The 21,033-nt window shown below is 36.5% G+C and overlaps 1 protein-coding gene across 1 annotated transcript; it reads left to right on the top strand.

The window, feature by feature from the left end:
• Positions 1-10,685: 10,685 nt before the first annotated feature.
• Positions 10,686-11,024, top strand: LOC147396132 (putative invertase inhibitor). Its single transcript, XM_086450056.1, has one exon. It carries the CDS (start codon positions 10,686-10,688, stop codon positions 11,022-11,024), a length of 339 nt encoding a protein of 112 aa, XP_086306182.1.
• The last annotated feature ends 10,009 nt before the right edge of the window (positions 11,025-21,033 follow it).

The following is a 21,033-nucleotide window of genomic DNA, read 5'->3' as shown; positions in this document are numbered from 1 at the left end:
GTGGATTTAGTCGTGATAATAGCTCTGGCCAATGAGGTTCACGCAATAACAACAATACACAATCAGATCAATCATCTATTGTCTGTCAGATTTGTAATAAAATTGGCCGTAGTGCTCTCTAATGCCATTAGTGACACAGCTTCTCATATCAGCTCGATGATTTACCTACAGCATTTTCTGCCATGAATATGTCTACTTATCCATATTTCTACTTGGTATCCAGACACAGGAGCAACCAACCATATGACATCTGATGCCTCTTCCATGACTAAACGCCAAGATTATAATGGATCTAAGCAAATTACAGTAGCCAATGGTAATACCTTATCTATTCACAGCATTGGTGACACGAAATTATTTACATCTACTTTCTTATTGAAGGATATTTTACATGTGCCTCAAATTAAACCCAATCTATTATCAGTTTCTCGCTTTGTTAATGATCATGATTGTGACTTTGTCTTGGACCGTTTTGCTTTTTGCATAAAGGATCGACGCACGGGGAGACTCTTCTTTCGTGGCCCGAGTAAAGGTTTCTTTTTTCCTCTTCATGCTCATACCAACCATGGTTCCTCTTCTCTTACTTTTGTCGGTATGGTGCGACAAACATCCACTCTTGCAACTTGGCACAAGCGTCTTGGGCATCCTAACCCTCACATCCTTACTAAACTCATTAGAAATAAGTGTATACAAGTTGTTGGCAACTCAAAAATTCCACAATGTTTGGCTTGTTCATTGAATAAAAGTTGTCGTTTACATTTCTCTTTGTCTACTTCAAGTCCTCTTGCACCTTTACATCTCATTTACTCAGACTTATGGGGTCCCGCTTCTGAATTATCATGTGGAGGTTTCCGTTATCTTATTTTTGTTGATGATTTCTCCAAATACACTTGGATTTATTCTCTTATTCAAAAATCTAAAACTTTTAGTTATTTTTGCAACTTCAAATTTGGCACAAATATAAAATTCCTTCAATCTGATGGTGGAAAGGAGTATGTGAATAAGCCTTTTGAAAGTTTCCTCACCAATAATGGCATTCAACATCGCATTTCTTGCCCACACACCCCTCAACTAAATAGTGTTGCGAAAAGAAAGCATAGGCCCATCATTGAAATGGGTCTTTCCTTCCTTCATGAAGCTTTCATGCCATGTTGTTTTTGGATGGAAGCATTCTCTACAGTTGTGTTTCTTAATAACAGACTTCCTTCTTCTACATTGGGTTATAAGTCTCCATATGAACTTTTATTTCAGCAACCACCAAATTATATGACTTTATGTTGCTTTGGTAGTCAATGTTTTCCATTCCTTGGGACTTATAAACATGACAAATTATCTTTGAAATCAGTTCCTTGTGTTTTCTTGGGATATGGCACACATCACAAAGGCTACCGTTGCCTTGATTCCAAAACAAGGCACATTTATCTATCTCGTCATGTTCGATTTAATGAGGACTTGTTTCTCGTTGCTAGTATACTTTCTAAAGGGCCTTTACGATTAGCAACTTCGCAAGACTTATGGTTCTATCCACCTATTGAAGATGAAGCACCTACAGATTCGACATTTATTGAGTTACCAATGATAACTCAAGCATCTACTACACCACTTGATCAAGCATCTTAAGGGACCTTGGTTCTTCCATCTAGCACAGCTTCCTTGTGTTCAACTCCATCAAATAATGTTGCTGAAATGACACAACTAGTCACAAATTTACATGCTACCCTGCCATTCCAACCCAACTCTCTTATCATGACTCATACTACCTCTAATGAGATTATGCTTGTAGGGAATTCAACTCGAAATTCCCAACCTGTGAGAAACAAAAATAGAGAAAAAAACACACGTCGAGAAAAGAAAGTAATCACACGCACAAGACAGTATTTACGTGGTTCGGCAATTTGCCTACGTCCACGAAGTTGCAGGGATTTCACTAGTATCGAGAAGAATTACAAAGTGCGGTTTAAGTCTCAAAAACGACAACCAAAATCTTAAAAAATCCTAATCACTAAAAACGGCTTTTATATACTGCGCACAGGATTCACAATGGGTTACAAAACGGGCCCAAAAAATTTTCCCGGGGCTGCTGCCTCCTGGGCCCCAAGGAGGCTTGTTCATGAGCGCTCCGGCTTGGGCCTGTCGGCTCAAGCCTCAAAAAATTTTCCATTAAAATACCACACAAAATTATTCGGGTCAGGTCGGATCGGATCGTCAACCAGATCAAACTTAACTAGGCTCCACAAAGCCCCAACAATGCCAGTCTTAAACCAGTCTGCACCATTGATTTCAAATACCAATAGACATCATATGATCACTTGTTTGCATGATGGTATTTGTCACCCAAAAAAACCATATATGAAGTAACCATCGGGATTTATTGATCCTTCATTCCACCATCATGTGTGTCGTCTTCACAGATCAATTTATGGACTATGTCAGGCACCACGCACTTGGTTTGATGGGTTTAATGATGCTTTGTTTGAACTTGGTTTTATTCGTAGTCCCAATGATACATCCATGTTCTTGCATTATGTTTCCCATGGTCTCATTATTCTCGTATTATACGTGGACGACAGTATTCTCACCAGTGCCAATACAAATTTTATCACCAAAACTCATTGCTCAACTCAATGATTGATTTGAAGATTTAGGGTCTTTACACTATTTTCTTGGGATTGAAGTACATCGTCACTCTGATGGTATGGATATTTACCAAACAAAATATGTCCTTGACTTGCTCAAACAGGTCAATTTACTTGACGCCAAGCCTTGCTCATCACCTGTTTCAGTTGGTTTAAAACTCTCATGATGATAGAGATGTTATTGTCGATGTCACCAATTATAGAAGTCTTGTGGGCGCCCTCCAATACCTTACAATGATAAGCCCAACATCACATATGCTGTGAATTAAGTCTGCCAATTCCTGCATCAACCACGCCGTCCACATCTCATTGTCGTCAAACGCATTTTGCGTTACCTTAAAGAGACACCAAACTTTGGCCTTCATCTCACAAAATCAAAGAATGAACATCTTTGTGGACTCTCTGATGCTGATTGGGCTGGATGTCCTGACGATCATTGCTCTACAACAGGCTTATGCGTTTATTTTGGACCCAATCTACTAATGTGGGCCACCAAAAAGCAACCCACAGTTTCTAGGTTGAGTGCTGAGGTCGAATATAGGTCTTTGGCCCATACCGCCGCGTATATTCAATGGTTATTATTTCTTCTTCGTGATTTGGATATTTCACTCACACGTCTACCGCTTTTACATTGTGATAATGTTAGTGCCACCTACTTGGTCTCAAATCCCGTCTTACATGCTTGCACTAAACATATAGAGGTGGACTACGATTTTCTCCGGGAACGTATGCTACGTGATGCTCTTTGCATTGTCTTTGTCCTAAGTTTGGTTCAGATCGCTGACATATTTACAAAAGAATTGAGTACGGTTCAGTTTAAAATGTTACATGACAAGCTGATGGTTCATTCTTGTTCGCCCATCAACTTGAGGGGGGATGTTAAGATGACTAAGTTACGTTAGCTAATTGATTCTCTTGGCACTAGAATATCCTTAGAATATACCAACCATCTATAATTCAATTATTACCATCTATAGTTATCTTTTGAATAGAAATATATTATGTAATTGAGAGAAAATCTCTCCCAAAATAAATCCTTCTGTAATTGAGAGAAAATCTCTCTCAAATCATTCTCACTGTTGTACTATAAATCAATATAGAATCACCCCAAAATAATGGAGAGGATTTTATACAATACTCTGTGTTTTCTCAGTGGGGATGGGAGTAGAGTAGTTTTGAATACATATGATGTATAGAATATATTCTTGATAAGTGGTAGAATAGTTAAAATAAGTTGGGTGCATGGGATCATAATCTGTATTGTGGGAGAAGTTGAGTTGTGGGTTATGGGATAGTTCCCTCAATGAGTAGGATAGTGGGTAGTTTGGAGAAATGGGTAATTAAGATAGTGTTTCTCTTGTATTTAAATTCATTGTGAGATTAATGAAAAGATGCAGAGAATTATTATTATTAAAAGTCCTTTGGGATTTGGAGACTAACCATCTCAAATCGGTTAACTTGGAGGTCCGATCTCCTTCGAATGAGATCAATCTCAATCTTTTTCTTCATCTTTTATTATTTTTTGTGATCCAATGTTAAGTAGGTATATAACATGGCTTCTCATTTTATAGCAATGGTCCAGATACAATCCCTGTGTGCGGGATGCTAACATCTATATTGTATCGGGAAAGCTTCCCCAACTCCTTCTACATTGATCCCCAGAGTGTTTGGGTTATAATGTTGCAAAGTAGTGTGTTGTCCTATTGATTTAGATGATGCAGCACTTCGCAGATCTCATTTATCTTATGCAGGAATTTGTATAGAGATAGACATAGAATGCGTTCTTGATTTCACTATAGCACGAGAATGGCTCTAAATATAGAAGGTATTGAAGCAAATGAAGATGACTGTCAAAATTCAAAAAAAAATTCCCCTTAAGCCGATTCAAAAGCAACCTCATTGGGAAATTCAAATACAAATGCATAAAAAGGGAAAATCCAAAAGTGAGGCTGCAGGGATGGATTATTCGGAATGTTGGAAAAATTGGTCTAGAATCTGAGAACTATAAGTAATTAAAACAAGAGATGTAAAATTTGAGGGACAAGATCGTTTTTTTTTTTTTTTTAAAGTTATTCGCTCCCTACTCAAATTTGCAAAGGCGATTTCAGCGAAACATTTCTTGGATACAAAGAGCATATTTTCTTGATCACAATTTGTAGTCTTTCAAAGAGAAATCTATTATAGGGAGGAATTTTTTTTTCTTTTTCGATGTAGGATTATCTTTTGGAAATAGTTTCCTACATTGCACATTACTCTTTAAAATAGTAAAGGACCCTTTCAGGTACGTAAAATCATTTAACCCAAAAACAAATAATAATAATAATTTTTTTAACTGAATCTAATAAATATTTATTTTATTTAAAAATAATAATAAATATTAACAGGGAAGTGGTGTATTAATGGGTTGCATCTGATCAGGAAACAATATCAATATTTAAGGAGAGAAAATTGAGGATGAGAAGGTCTTAATCTCACTTGTGCCCTCCAATTGGTAAGAAATCTAGATCAACATCAAGAAACTGAGTTCCACATAAGAAATCACTTTCGATGGGGATTGATTATTGCATATATGAAAAAAAAAAATGAAAAAAAAAAAAGAAGAGTTGTCATAATAAACAATCGTTGCTCCATCTGGAGAAGGAGATCGAGTTGGCATCTATCTTGAAGAGTTGGTAGTTAATATTATGGTGTGCAAATGAGGCTTTCAACTAGAAGTAATTTATAATTATAGGGCTGTGTTCCTAAATTGCTGTAAGAGAGATTTACCTGGCAGACTTGTCTGTTGCAATTTTATTACAAAAACTCACTTATTTATCTTGAACAAACCTTACTTCAGGAGTTATTCTATCATGACTAGCTTAGAAAGATTTCAAATGTTATTAAGGGTTTTTGGGCTCACGTGGATAATCAAATTAGCAATCTAACAACTTAGACGTGTATATTTCATGGAAAAACTCAAATTTAATAGAAAACATCTAAAAGACCCCTTTTGAACTTAGTATTGAAAATGGATGGCTACCAAATTCCTAAATTTAAAACTAAAATTTAACTGTGAAAATTTACTTGTTTTTCTAATTTTTTTTTTTAATTCTTTTAATTTTGTCCTTTTTAACATTGTGACATCAAATCATGTTTTTTGATTCCACAAATTGATGTGGTTAGAATCTACTCCAATTGCCTAAATTTGTATTTTATGATGTGGATGCCATCCCCAGGGTTTGCTCGGTAATAAATTTGATAAAGTGAAGTTTGTTGGGTAACAAACTTCATAAAATAAGGCTCCCTTGGAGTTGCCAGAGGTCCAAGGGAGTTTTTTTTTTATTAATAAAAATGCAACAGTTGGGTCTGTTGGGTAAATCTCTCTTGCCCTAAATTAGAGCTGCAACTTGAGCTGGCAAAACCCGACCTTGGGTTTGGCCTTGGGTTCTGATAACAACAAAAAATGCCTCACTCAAATCAGGTTGGACATGAGCATAGGTATCGGCCAATCCAATTTGCCCAAACCGAACTTCATATGAATATAATAAAAAAACATTTCTTATCTTGATTTCTTTCACACTCATAATTCATATTTCATTATGTATGTTTTTGTTTATTTATGTATCAAAATTAATGTGTGATTATTTTCATTAGATAAAATAATTGCTTTGTTTTAAGTGTAATTTTATATTGTCATACAATGATTATATTACAATTTTAAATGATTTTAGTTATTTTATTAGTTTTCTTCTCTCTTTAAATTTGCTTATAATTTTATGCATATAAACTTTAGAAACACATTTTTAAGATCAATAATTATAAATTTTTAGTTATTTTACACGTCACTTATCTTTATATAAACCCTTAACTTACCTATGTTACTGAATATCAGTGAGGAATGCATTAACCCAACCAACTCGACTTAGCACAGGTAGAGCATTTCATGCCCAAGGTCGGGTTGGGCAAGGGAGTGGGTTAGGTTTTGTCAAGTTTAGGTTAGGCAGGGGTTGATCCCCAACCCGCCCGAGTTGCAGCCCTATTATAAGTCATTCTCTTTTATCTTATATTCTTGGGACAATTATTGCAAATGACACTTTATTGAGAATATATATTGAATAGCCCCTAGGAAAGAATATGTACCATTGAAGTCCCACTTAATAAAATATTAATCTATTAAGGATTTTTTAAAGATTATTTATAATAAAAAAAATGCCTAAAATACTCTTTTAACAACTTTACATAGTAATTTAATCTAAAATAAACCGAGTCAAATAAAAAACTTGCCAATTTATTTGGTTATTAATATTTTTGTGAAAATAAAAAATTAAATATTTTTATTTATTAATAGCTATTCATAAATTCAATATTTTATTTAACTCATTTAAGTCAATTTGTTAATTTTTGAGTTGAATCAATTCGATGAACATTCAAGATGACTTTTAAAAAAATATTGATTTTTTTCTTTCATTTATAACTTTTTTTTCATTGTTTTATAAGAGATGACCATAGTCAAGGGGTTTGTTATTTATTTTAAAGTATAGAAGTTCCTCAAATATTTTCAAATAAAAAAGTTTCTTTGCACCTCAAAAATCATTGAAAGGGTAGTTACCATATTTTCGCTTCGAAAATCCTTTTTAAACTAATATTTGAAAAAATGAGTACTAAAGAGTCCATATTTTTTTAGAAGGGATTATTAGTACATATTTTCAAAAAATAGGTCTTTGTGGTCATTGACGCTGTATTTTTATTTTAATCATTTTCTTTCAAAACCTTTTTGTGCTCTTTTATTGGATTTACTTGATTTAGTATAATAAAAACTCAATCAGTGTTTCTGACATATTAAAGTGAGATGTAATGGAGATTTTCATTAAGATTATCAATTTAACGTCTATTTCTTTCATTTTTTAAAAAATCGTTTATGTATTCTTATTATCCTTACATATTACTCGTCCATAGTTATATAAATGAAAAATGATAGGAGAAAAAATTGATTTCATGGAATTTTTATAGTTTTGCTCATAAAATTTATCCGATCGTCGAACCTAGACACTGGAATGTATAATAGCATCGAGGCTCAATGGTACCTACTGTTGAACCACGTTAAAATTGTCTAATAGACGTTTCTATAAGTAAAAAAAATATACGCATCATCGAACCTCGACAATAGGTGTCGTTAAGGCTTGATGCTATAATACATTCCAACACCGAGATTCGACACTAGGTAAATAATATGAACAGTAAAAATTTTGTGAAATCAAAAATTTTTGCTACCATTTTCTATTTATATAACTATGGACAAAAAATGTAGCAAGATTATTAAAATATATGAAAAATTAAAAAAATTGATAGAAATTGACAATATTTTGATGAAAATCTTGAATAGATCATGGATCGAACATGAAAATGCATAGATCTACAAGGCTCACCATTGTTTCTCAATTTTAGAGCTTCTTTGGTTAACTCCAATGGCTTTTTGGTAGGTTTTGATTGAAAGAATGGATCTCTCTCTTTCTCTCTCAATGGTATTAAAAGTTGGAAGAGACGAAGTTACAATTTAAAAGATTATTTTTAAAAAATGGTTTATTAGAGAAATTATAAGGGAGGACATTTATGTCCAAATACATGAGATACCATAGCAAATAGCCCTTTTTAGTATTAAAAAAAAGTGATCCTTTCTTACATTGGCATAAACCTATGGAATTTTTATGAAAAAATTCTTTAATCAATATTTTAAATTACATATGGGACATTGAGCATAAAAAAATTCCATATGTTTATGGAAGTAATAGAAAAGGGCCAATTATTTATTTATTTATTTTAATTCTCAAAATAGGATTATGTGCCATAGTAACTCATGTTTTTGGACGTAAATACCCTCACCTATCATTTCTCTAATAAACGCTTGAAAAATTATCTTCTACATTGTAACTTCCTCCCCTTCAACATTTTATACCATTGAAATAGAGAGAGAGTGGGAGATCCATTCTCTACCAAATAGACTTTAGATTTGAAGAACCTTAATGAACCTTGTAAACCTAAGCATTCCCGTGTTCGATTCCCCTATATATCAAAGATTTTCACAAAAAATAATAAATTTCTCCTCTATTTGTATTATTTTTTTAAAATCATTTATATATTCTTATAATCTTGATACATTTCTCGTCCATAGCTATCTAAATGGAAAATAGTAGCAAATATTTTTATTGATTTCACAGAATTTTTAAGATTTTGATCATAAAATTTACTTGGTGTCGAGCCTCAACTCTTTACCTCAACGCTAGAATGTATTATAGAATCAAAGCTCAACGGTAACTATTGTCGATGTTTGGCATATATTGTGGACATTTTTCACTTACATAAATTTTTGTTGGACAATGTCGTCAAGGTTCGACACTGGGTAAATTTTATGAACAAAATCATAAAATTTTTGTGAAATCAAATTTTTTTACTACCATGTTTCATTTTTATAATTATAGACGAGAAATATATCAAGATTATAAGAATATATAAATGTTTTAAAAAAATAAAAGAAATAAAGGAGAGTTACAAGGTTCACCAGTGTTCTTCAAAATTATAATTTCTTTGGTGAACTTCAATGACTTTTTGGTAGAGAGAATAAATCTCTCTCTATTTTGATGGTATAAAATATTGAGAGGGAGGAAGTTACAATTTAGAAGATTATTTTTAACGGTTTACTAGAGAAATTGTAGGTGAGGGTCTTTCTGTCCAAAAACTTGAGTTAATGTAGCAAATAACCCTATCTTGAATATTAAAAAAGAGATGCCATTTTTAGCCATTGCCATGAACGTATGAAATTTTTATACTAAATGTCCTTACAAATAAGCCTTTTGTGATATATGTATTCACTGAGTCATTTAATTAGAAATAATGAGCAATACTGGATTTGGAGTTTCATTTATTGTTTGAATTGAATGTTACATTGCTAGGAGTGAGTTTTAATTGAAAAAAATGAAAAAGAAAAGGGAAAAATATATTCATTATAGTTCTCATGTGTTGAGTTGACTCAGCTAGTTTTGAGGTTTTCATGATATCCATTGGGTTGATTTAATATTGGATTGGGGTATTTGCATGTTCCAACTACTGAGTTGACTCCGTTAGGAAAGGGTTTAGATTCTCATGAAATCAACATCATGAACCGTTTGGGTAAATTTTAATCCTTAGTGGGCAGGTTTTTTTAAATTTCACGATTGGATTGTGGATGGGTTGACCCCATAAACTTTGATGAACGATTACATGATTTGCTTAAATGATTTATCTTGTCCAGGTCAACTCGGTCTCGTCCATAAACGTGATGAGACATCAAAACGAGTTTTGAAACCATATTTCTAACATTGAAAAGTGAGCAACATGACTCTGTGTCGCAATTTTCTGGGGTTTTTGACCAAAATCACCCTATTACATTAGATTTAAACAAAATCTCCAAAACAAGGCAACAACGGTTACTCAATAACGGATAGTATTCCTTAAACATGCTATTTGCATGGGTAACCAACCACACCTGTTCCTGAATTATACACCCTTTCACCTCTCCATCATCTTAAGCTCCCCTTTTCGCATTCTTGCCTTTGTGTGTCTCCTCTTATTCTCTCTCTCTTCTTTCCTTCAACAATGGAGCCCAATAACAATTTACATCTTCTCATCATCTCTCTCTTGTCGCTCCTCTTGTACTCTACCGAGGCCGTGTGCATGCCTCGTAATTTCACATATCCAATTCCCTCCCCACCCTCAAATTCACCCCCACCGACACACCAAGTTTCCTCCCCACCTCCAAATTCACTCCCACCAACAAAATCCGTGTCTACCCCACCTCCAAATTCACCACCACCACCACCAACACCAACACAAGAACCTGTATCCTCCCCTCCTCTGGACTCACACCCATCACCACAACCCGTGTCTTCCCCTCCTACGCATGCGGTGTCACCCTCACCCTTGGTAATAGATCCCGCCATCAAAGCCATATGTACCAAAACCGACAACCCCGAACTCTGCCTCTCCTCCATCATTCCATACCTTACAGGCAAGGTCGATCCCATCTCCATCCTTGAAATGGAAATAAAAGCTTGCACTAAAATTACACAAGTCGCATTAGCCGAGGCCACAAGAATCGCCAAAGACCCCTCTACCCCATCTTATGCAGCCCAAGTCCTCGAAGATTGCAAGGATAGCTACGATGACGCAGTCTATAACCTTCAGAGTGCGTGTGATGCAATCCCAGCTCATGACATTGGTACAATTAATAGCATGCTTAGTGCAGCCTTGACGGATTTCCAAACTTGCGAAGAAGGGTTCCTGGAGACACCAGGAAGACCATCTCCAATGGCTGATTTTGATGACACCCTCAGTAAATTGGCTAGCAATTGCCTGGCCATTACAACATTGATCTAAGTTACCTTAATTACTTCCCATTTCATGGGTTCTTTGTTGTGTTGTTCTCTATTTTTTTTTCTTTTGTTTTTCTTCTATATTTGACATACATCATCTCTTATTGAAAGAATATTGAGAAATATTCCTAGAAATAAATAGAAGCTTTGACATGGATTCAAAGTGGTACTATTGTTAACTAATGGGTTTGAGATTAAATTGAAATATCAAAATCATCATCAAAGCCTTATCTAAAAAATTAGGCCGACTGTCAACCTATCGCAACCCTTCTTCTTTCATACTTGGCAACAACAATTGTTAGAGGATCGGATGCAACATGTTATGATACATGAGATACATTGTATCATAGCAATATATCTCATCTCAAAAGGAAGGGAATGTTGGAGAATAATATATGTAGCAATATCAATTAGGATATTATATATTAGGAAGTTCTAATAAATTAGAATATTTATGTTAGGCTAGTTTCCTTATCTTGGTTGATGTAATCCATAGGGAATATTGTAAGATTCAAGTAATATTCATCCAAGAATCTCAATAAAATCAATTTTCTTCATAGTATCAGAGCTTAAGCTCCACTGAACACATCGATCCTGATGTGTCGTTCTTCGATGATGGTGGTGGCTAGGGGGGGATTTAGAGTGGGGGCTATGGGGGCACTTGCCCCTACAAGAGTTTTCAAATTCTATGGATTAATGTGCTATTGCGACTAGTTTTAGCGACAGATAAAGAAATTTGTCACTATAACCCCCACAAAAAAATATCCACTCTTAGTTGCCCTCACAATTATTTTTTTCACTCTTAATTGTCCTCACAAAATTATTTCTACTCTTGGCTACTGAAAGCGCCCTCGATCCGCGGGGTGCGCGGACCCGCTTTTGACCCTTGAGGTTTGGGAGTCGCCACCTAGTTATTACGGTCTAGGAACCGATCAATGACTCTAAACGGATAAAAACTAATCTAAAACCAAAAAAACTGAATTCGGGGATCATGTTACGGGATTGGAAGGTGTTAGGCACCAACCCCGCCCGGCCAAAGCCGGTCTCTACTAAATTCTCAAGTAAATTACATTGCTAAAACCTAGATAAAAATAAACAAAAATAAAAATTTACCTTTCCGATAGCAAGGACTTTGTTCCCTCAGATCTGACAAAAAGAGCTCCTTGTACCGTACTCCCTTACTTCGTTCTGTCTCCGGATTTGACTTCGGATCTCCTAAATCGAGGTATCTCCTTGTTTTTGAATTTGAACTCTTCAAGTTCGTTGCGGATTTGGGGATGTTTTTAGAAGGCTTTTGGGTGTTTTCTAGACTAAAATTGAAGGAGGGATGTTAGCTAAGGAGTTGGGGCTCCAAAACTAGGGTTTATAGGGTGCTAAGGGAGCTTCTAGACCTACTTCTCCTAGGGTTTATGATTTGATACGAAAATAGGGTGTGAGCACCTCTATTTATAGATGTTTTTAGGGGTTGATTTGGATAGAGTTAGTGTTTAATTAGAGATCTTTTAATTAGAGTTGTGTTTTAATTTGACTTGTTTTAGGTAGAATTGTGTTTTAATTAGAATTGTTTTAGGTAGAATTGTGTTTTAATTCAAATTATTTTAGGTAGAATTGTTTTTAAGTTAGAACTCTATTAGATAGAGTTATTATTTAATTAGATCTCTATTATGACTTTTAGTCTTATTTGATTGACTTTTAATGTTTTGACTTTAGTCTTAATTGATCGACTTTCAATATCTTGACTTTAGTCTTGCTTAATTGACTTTAATTTTGACTTTAGTCTCACTTGATTGACTTTAGTCTTGCTTGATTTACTTTTAATTTTTGGAGAACCCCCCTCTAAAATATCTTTAATTCTTTGGACTCCCAAATGGAGGGGTCCTTAAAGAAATATCCCACGAACCCTCAACAATTTTGCCTGAGAGTCCGATTGATCGATTTTTTAGGTTCAAATTTTTAAATTAATTTCATTAATGTTTAAATTTAATTATTTAATGTTTTATTTATTAATTTCGAATTTTTTAATTATAAAAATTGTGAAATTATCGTTTTGCCCCCGGAGAGGACTTTTCACGTTTTAAGTCAGTTTTTTATGTTCTAGGATGTTTTAGAATCAGTTTTTCGTAAGGAATTCAATGGAAATGTTGGTTTGTATCCTTATAAAAAATTTTATGTGAAATGATTGTGAACTTTATGAGGGGCATTTTCGTAATTTTGTCAAATTCTGTTAAAATTGGTGAAATGATCTATTTGGTTCCGATTTGTTATTTTATGTGTTCGAGAGAGTTTTCCTAAGCGTAACGTAGGCTCTAGGGTTGTTTTGATGTCAGGGGTATTTTGGTAATTTGATCAATTTTTAGTGATTTTTATCGTGAAGCTTCTTTTTGGTCTGTAAGATGATGATTTCTATGTTTCTGGGGTTTGTTTTCCTAGCGTAGCGTGGTTTCTAAGGTTTTGTCAGTTCGAGATACCTCATCCGGATTTCTGAAACATATCTGGTACAAAAATAAAGCAACGGAATACACATCCATCATTGGGAATCCTTGCGATCGGGTTGACGAGTTGATTAATCAGGCGGATGCAAAAATGGGGTGTCTACAGATGCCCCTCTTTTGCAGAGGGTTGAAGCAAACTAGATAGCAAATCTATTTTGGTAGATAGTGCGATATCCGAATGCCAAAGCTAGTGACAGTTCATTTTGCAGCCTGATTTAGCAATTCGTCGGGGTGTTCGGATCCTTGAGGGTAAAGCTCTCCCCGCATTAAAAGGTTGTCAGGTCCTTGAGCGCAAACTCTCACTGACGATGTCAGATCCTTGAATTTTAGAAAATTCTCCTTGACTGAAAGAACAAGTGTGCAAGTGTGTGCACTGTGTGAAACTGAGTAAAATCTGAGCATAAACTAAGCATAACTGAGCATAAATTGAGCATAAAAAAAAATTGAATGTCTTACTTTACCTACCATGGGTGAAAGAGTAATAAACAATTTTTTTTTTTTTGGAAAGTTTTACTCTACCTACTCGGGGTGAAAGAGTAATGAACTATTTTTTCTAGGAGTCCTACTCTACCTACTCGGGGTGAAAGAGTAATGAATTCTTTTTCGAGAGTTCTACTCTACCTACTCGGGGTGAAAGAGTAATGAACTATTTTTTCTGGGAGTTTTACTCTACCTACTCAGGGTGAAAGAGTAATGAGCTATTTTTTCTGGGAGTCCTACTCTACATACTCGGGGTGAAAGAGTAATGGACTTATTTTCTGGGAGTTTTACTCTACCTACTCGGGGTGAAAGAGTAATGAACTATTTTCGGGAGTTCTACTCTACCTACTCGGGGTGAAAGAGTAATGAACTATTTTCGGGAGTTCTACTCTACCTACTCAGGGTGAAAAAGTAATGAACTATTTTTTCTGGGAGTTCTACTCTACCTACTCGGGGTGAAAGAGTAATGAACTACTTTTTCTGGGAGTCCTACTCTACCTACTCGGGGTGAAAGAGTAATGAACTACTTTTTCTGGGAGTCCTACTCTACCTACTCGGGGTGAAAGAGTAATGGACTAATTTCTTGGAGTTCTACTCTACATACTCGGGGTGAAAGAGTAATGAACTATCTAAGTATAATCTAAGAAAAACCCTCGGCGATATCTGACTAAGCATAATCCGAGAAAGCCCTCGGTGGCAACTGGCTGAGCATAATCTGAGCAAACCCTCGATGACATCTGGCTGAGCATAGTTCGAGCAAACCCTCGGCGGCATCTGAACATAGTTCCGAGAAAACCCTCAGCGGTAACTGAGCATAATTCCGAGAAAGCCCTCGGCGACATCTGAGCATAATTCCGAGAAAACCCTCGACGATAACTGAGCAAAATCCAAGATAACCCTTGGCGGCATCTGAGCAAAATCCAAGATAACCCTTGGCGGAAACTGAGCAAAATCCAAGATAACCCTTGGCGGAGACTGAGCAAAATCCAAGATAACCCTTGGCGGCAACTGAGCAAAATCCAAGATAACCCTTGGCGGCAACTGAGCAAAACCCAAGATAACCCTTGGCGACAACTGAGCAAAATCCAAGATAACCCTTGGCGGCAACTGAGCAAAATCCAAGATAACCCTTGGCGGAGACTGAGCAAAATCCAAGATAACCCTTGGCGGCAACTGAGCAAAATCCAAGATAACCCTTGGCGGCAACTGAGTAAAACCCAAGATAACCCTTGGCGGCAACTGAGCAAAATCCAAGATAACCCTTGACGGCAACTGAGCAAAATCCAAGATAACCCTTGGCGGAGACTGAGCAAAATCCAAGATAACCCTTGGCGGAAGCTGAGCAAAATCCAAGATAACCCTTGGCGGCAACTGAGCAAAATCCAAGATAACCCTTGGCGGAGACTGAACAAAACTGGCAAAGGAATGAATGAATTTTGGAGAAAACTGATTAGAACGAATCAGAGAACGAATAAATCTGGAAGATAATGAATCTGGAAGAGAAATGATTGATTCCAAGAATGATTGAATCTGGAAAAGAATCTGGAGAACGAAAGAATGTTATATCTCCTATGTGAGATCCAATATGCTTTTGTTTGAACCTCAAGGATTTATCAAAAAGTTTTATGAATTTAAAACCTGAGTTTTTATTTCTTTTGAACCTCAAAAGTTTTTCGAAAGAACTGTTATCAAGAGGGTAACCTTAACTTTGGGGTTCCTATTATTTTTTAGGATTAACATTGCTCGAAGACAAAATGCCCCTAGTTTGACAATGACCATGGCCTTGAAAATAATTGAACACATCATAAAAAAAAAATGCCCCTAGTATAAGGGGGAAAAGTTACATTAACAAAAGAAAGAAAATACCCCTTGTATGAAGGTTTGAAATAATTGATTACCACAAGCGCAATAAAGACTCAACTTTTAATTTTGATTAATTTTATTGAAGGTTTTGAGTCAGGCTCAAGAGTACAAAATTATTTCCTTTCGAGACTCATCATAGAATTTACCCTTATCTCCCTTGGTTCACTTGGGGTAGTAAACATTTTCAGATCGATCGTAGACAAGATACTTATGGCTTCTGAGTCTATGCCTGGTTTAAGCTAAGTATTGAACTTGATTATTCGGACTTCTGATGTTTCAGCTCGGACCACTCTCAGCTTGGGATTTTCTTCTATTTTTCTTTGTTGCTCTAACTTTTGCCTAGATCGCCTTTTCAGGTTTTCAATCTAGCGAGCTTGCTCTAGCTTTTGCCTAGATCGCCTTTTCAGGTTTTCGATCTAGCGAGCTCTTCTCTTTTTCTTTGCTCTAATTGTTGCCAAAGTTGTCCTTTCAGATTTTCAACCTTGCGAGCTTTGCCTTAATTTTTGCCTAAGTCGCCCTTTTCGGGTTTTCAACTTAGCAGGCTTCATCATTTTTTATCTTTTTCTTCTCTTCTGAACTTCTGCAGTCGCTGTCTAATCATGCTTTGCTATCTTCCTTGACTTCTCGCACGATACTTAGGAGGACTTTCATGGGTAAACTTAGGACTGGGTATAAAAAGAAAAGGATTTTGAGGCTCAAAAACCTAAATGCCCCTTGTGTGGCATTTCTTTTTTTTTTTCTAAATTTTCTTTCCCACTTTGAATTTCTTTTTCTTTTGAATTTTCTTTGATTTTTTGATTTTTTGTGTGGGGAAATAGATTTTTTTTATTTTGATGTGGTCGGGCCTGAAGTAACTTCTCAGGTTGCCTACGTACCCCAGAATTTTGGGATCAGACCAAAACGTAGTTCGAATTTCCCTCCCCTATGTTAGGTGATCAGGCTAAGAAATAAAAGGCACAAATTTTTTTTTGAAAGGGCTGCAAAGGGCTGAGAAAGAAGATAATGAACTAGGTAGCAGGAAAATTGATTCGGCCAAAGATGGCCTCCTTAAATGTAATACCATTTGATCCGGTCAAGGTTGGTTGACTCTGGTAGTTCACTTCCATCATGATCTTGAAGTCTGACGACTTTTCCAAACAGTTTTTCCTTAATGAATGAATTTCTCCAATTGGGTTCAGACTTTCTCCTATAATCGAGGAGGAGTGTTCAATTTTCTTTGAAGTCTGATAGTTAAATCCTTGACTTGTAAATGATGAGCTTTGAACTTTTTGTCAAATGCACGGGTGACTCTTCTTAGATAAGCTTGCACGTGGTACAGGGCTTTAACTCGTTTTCTTCGATCAAGTTTAATTTTTCATACTGCTGACGAACCCAATCTGCTTCTAACAATTGACTTTCTAATAAAATCCTGAGAGATGGAATCTCCATTTCAACTGGCAAGACTGCTTCCATGCCATACACTAAGGAGTAGGGAGTAGCTCCGGTGGAGGATCGAACTGATGTTCGATATGCCCATAAGGCAAACGGCAATTTTTCTGACCAATCTCGGTATGATTGACACATTTTTCTGAGGATAGTCTTAATATTCTTATTGGCTGCTTCAACTGCTCCATTAGTCTGAGGTCGGTAGAGAGATAATGTGTGATGCCGGATCTTGAACTTTAAATATAGAGTAACAACTTAAGCTTTGATGTACAACCCATTATCAAATATTAATTCAAAAGGTATCCCCATATCGACTGATAATATGTGATTTGCAACTTAAGATGTAGTGAGGATAGCACTGATACATTTTATAACATCTTCTTTAATTCTATTGATATAGACGAGTATCTAGTCCATGTTGAACAACACTCAAGCTTGTACCTAACATATCCTCATAGGCCCACGCGAACAAGTCTTTTGAAATTTCTGAGAAAATTCATTATCCCCTTGTGTTCCTCTAGAGATAAGATGGTTTCTATTTGAATCTCTTTAGGAATTATTTTTTATTTCGAGGTCAAAGACCTTTCTTTCTTGAGCCCGACTCTTATCTTCTTGCTCAGGAGAAAAATTTATCCTTGAAGCCAGATTAGTAGTTAATTCGTTAATGCACTCGAGGTATTCAAAAATTTCATTTATTCGATCAATTTCAGATGGGGCAACAGACACCTTTATAGACTCGATGAACTAACTTGACTCAATAGGAAAGAGTAGACTCAATCTAAGGAGGACATGACCTTACTGGAAAAAAGGACTCGAACTAACCCAAATGACTCATGAAAACTCAAGACAAGTACCTACACGAGTTTGATTAGGATTGAGGACTGAGATATTGCTTATAACCGGTAAGATTGAAGTACTATGATCTTCAAAGAACAACTGGATGATGTTGAGAAATTTTGAGGTCATTTCTGACTGTTGACTTGATATTGACGTTTACTCTAACTAATCGGATTTACAACCCTACCTAGACGATGGACGATTGAGCTTAGATACAATGATAATCCTATATGACCCCATCAAAAGTAGATTTAGTCAATTTCGGTATTACCCCCTTGATAACATTTTAAGAATCATTTTATTGAGGTTTGTGCACCAATCCATTAATTAATCCATTCACACAATGAGTACTTGAAAAGAAAATAAATATTCATTCGAAAAGAAAGATATTTTTATTGAAAATGATAAACAATACGTTCTTATTAAAAACATCTTTCAACAAATTTATTTTGAACTATTTTTACATGGTTGCTTGGCTTTGTCTTGATGGTCATCAGGGTTGCTGTCAGGCTTGACCCTCTTGGCTCTAATAACTGGCTCTCTGAATTCTGCTGGTCCGTCTGGGTACCCTAAAATGCGTTTGTTCCAAGCTTTCTCAATGAGATGTACTAACTTTTCAGTTAAAGGCTCGGGAGAAAAGAAAGCTTTGTGCTGAGGTAAGGACAACTCTGTAGGTACATCGTACTGTTCTGGGATTAGATTAGGATGGTAAAAAGATGTTTATTCTAAACCAATCAGACGGACATAGTACGATCCTTTGGTTCCTAGAACAGGGGGATCAGTCATTCACCAAGGGCACCTAAAATCGATATGACAGGCGAGGCGAGAGTCTAACCATTTGCTCCAAGCTTTGACTGAATTGTGACGCACTAACAGATTTCTCTTGGAAAAATGCTCTGGGCCATATTCGAGGTTTGAAGGAACCTCTACGATTTTGAGACGGTCACAAAGCCACATGTAGAGCAAGTAAGGGCTTCCTTTGAAGCTTTCCCGCTCACCATTTTTTATGGCATCTAACCCTGAGAAGGTTTCAGCTAAGATTAGGGGTACTGGGTTGGCTTTCCTTGAGAGCTGAGAGGCTATATCTATGAAGGATTCAGGGATAGTTTGGCCATCACTATTGGAGGTCAGTATGTATTGGGCTAGAATTCCTAGGCACAACCGATAGTCTCTAGTGGCTCGCCAAGCTTCGGGTTTTACATTGATAGGGTGACTGCGGGAGCGATACGGGCCCAGTAAAGGTACTAAGTTCAATCTCCCGTCATTGACTAAGGCTTTGGCTTCTTCCTTGGAAATGTTTAGCCCTGTGGCGAGTTCACCAGAATATCCGGTCTTCAATGAGGGCCTGACTAGGGGACCTGAAGTGGATATCCTCATGATGCCGCAATAATCCTCGTGTGTAGGGCATAAATGCATGTACCCCATATGGAATATGTGAAGATAGGGGTTCCATCGCTTAGCCATAGCATGTAAGAGGTTCCAGTCTATCTCAAACTCATGGAAGAAAAGAGCACTCCTCAACATGAATCTCCCAAAATTGATCTTCTCTACAGAGTGCATTCCTATGACGATTGTTTTGACTAACTGGTCGATTGGGTTATCGCCGGCGGCTAACATCTTGGTTTGACACAAAAGGGTATTTTAGTACTCTTCCAATGGTCCATGTAAAAGATCAACTTATTTTCTTTTGGAAAATCTTATTCTTATGGAAAATATTTTCTGGAAAATATATTTTCTGAAAAATATTTCTTCTAAAGGACACTTCTTTTGGAAATTAATTTTTTTTGAAAAATATTTTCTTTTTTTCTTTAAAAATTCGATTTCCATTTTGATTTAACTGGCCCGGTCCATCATGACTGTTGAATCGAGATGGACTGGGTCATTATTGTAAGAGAATGGATTCTTTACTGGATCGGTGCACCCATTTTAATTTTCAAAAATAAAATTTCTTTGATCCTTGAGGACAATCATGCACTTTGATCTCATCATTCACATCACTCACATACATTCATCCAACAACAGACATTCATTCAATAAACAACCCGGGAACACCCACGATAAGTTCGAGTCGTGACCTATGGGGAAGGTTTCTAGACTCTAGGCTTACTACGTGCAATGCATTTTTATCTGGCCACCCTTGCCCAAGCACACCTATATACCTTTCGATACATGGTGACTTGGTTTGATATACCGTATAGGTGATAATCTAAAACCTCAATTCACTTCTCTGAAGCTAAAAACAGCCAGTTTGATCTCCAGTTGAGAGGTGGCGCACAATGCTGAGCAAGGGCCCACTTAAATACCTCTCGTCTAGAATAGACGTAGTCTATCCCCCTCATACAGTAGGGTACAGTGGGGCAAGATCTTGCTTAGGCACCGATTTTGACCAAGAAGTGCAATTGATATACTTAGATTACCTTTTATACCTACGGGTACGAGTCAAGAGTTGTAGCTTTCATAAATGGTTTGGCATCCCACGAGGGGACCGACCACGTACTAGTACTACGTTGGCAATCGGGACATGTGACTGTGTGGCTCACAATAGGTCAAAGGCTCAGGTCGCTCCAGCCTGGGTGCATCAATATACCTCTCAGAATCACCTGATCAGATGGTATTGATGCCCCAGTTCGATATACCCTAAGGTACGTGACTGGAGTTGTGGGTTTCATGAATGACGTCGCATCTCCGAAGAGACCGGGCCACGCACTAGTGCCACGTTGGCTAAATGGGACGTGTAAGTGAGTAAAGCAGTAAACGTGCATGTGGTGTGTGCAAAACAGGGTGGGGTGTGCCCGGGGCCTTTTTCAAACAAATGGGCCCATGGGTCCAATCAAGCCAATCAAGAGAGGATATTAAATCATACAAGTGCAAGCAAACATCGATCAGGAACATACTCATATGGTTTAATTCAAGCTT

The sequence above is a fragment of the Akebia trifoliata genome, chromosome 8, assembly GCF_017979445.1.
Source record: "Akebia trifoliata isolate Shusen 1 chromosome 8, ASM1797944v1, whole genome shotgun sequence".
Taxonomy (NCBI): domain Eukaryota; kingdom Viridiplantae; phylum Streptophyta; class Magnoliopsida; order Ranunculales; family Lardizabalaceae; genus Akebia; species Akebia trifoliata.
Note: the sequence above shows the minus strand (reverse complement) of the source record. Positions and strands in the feature narration are given on the sequence as shown.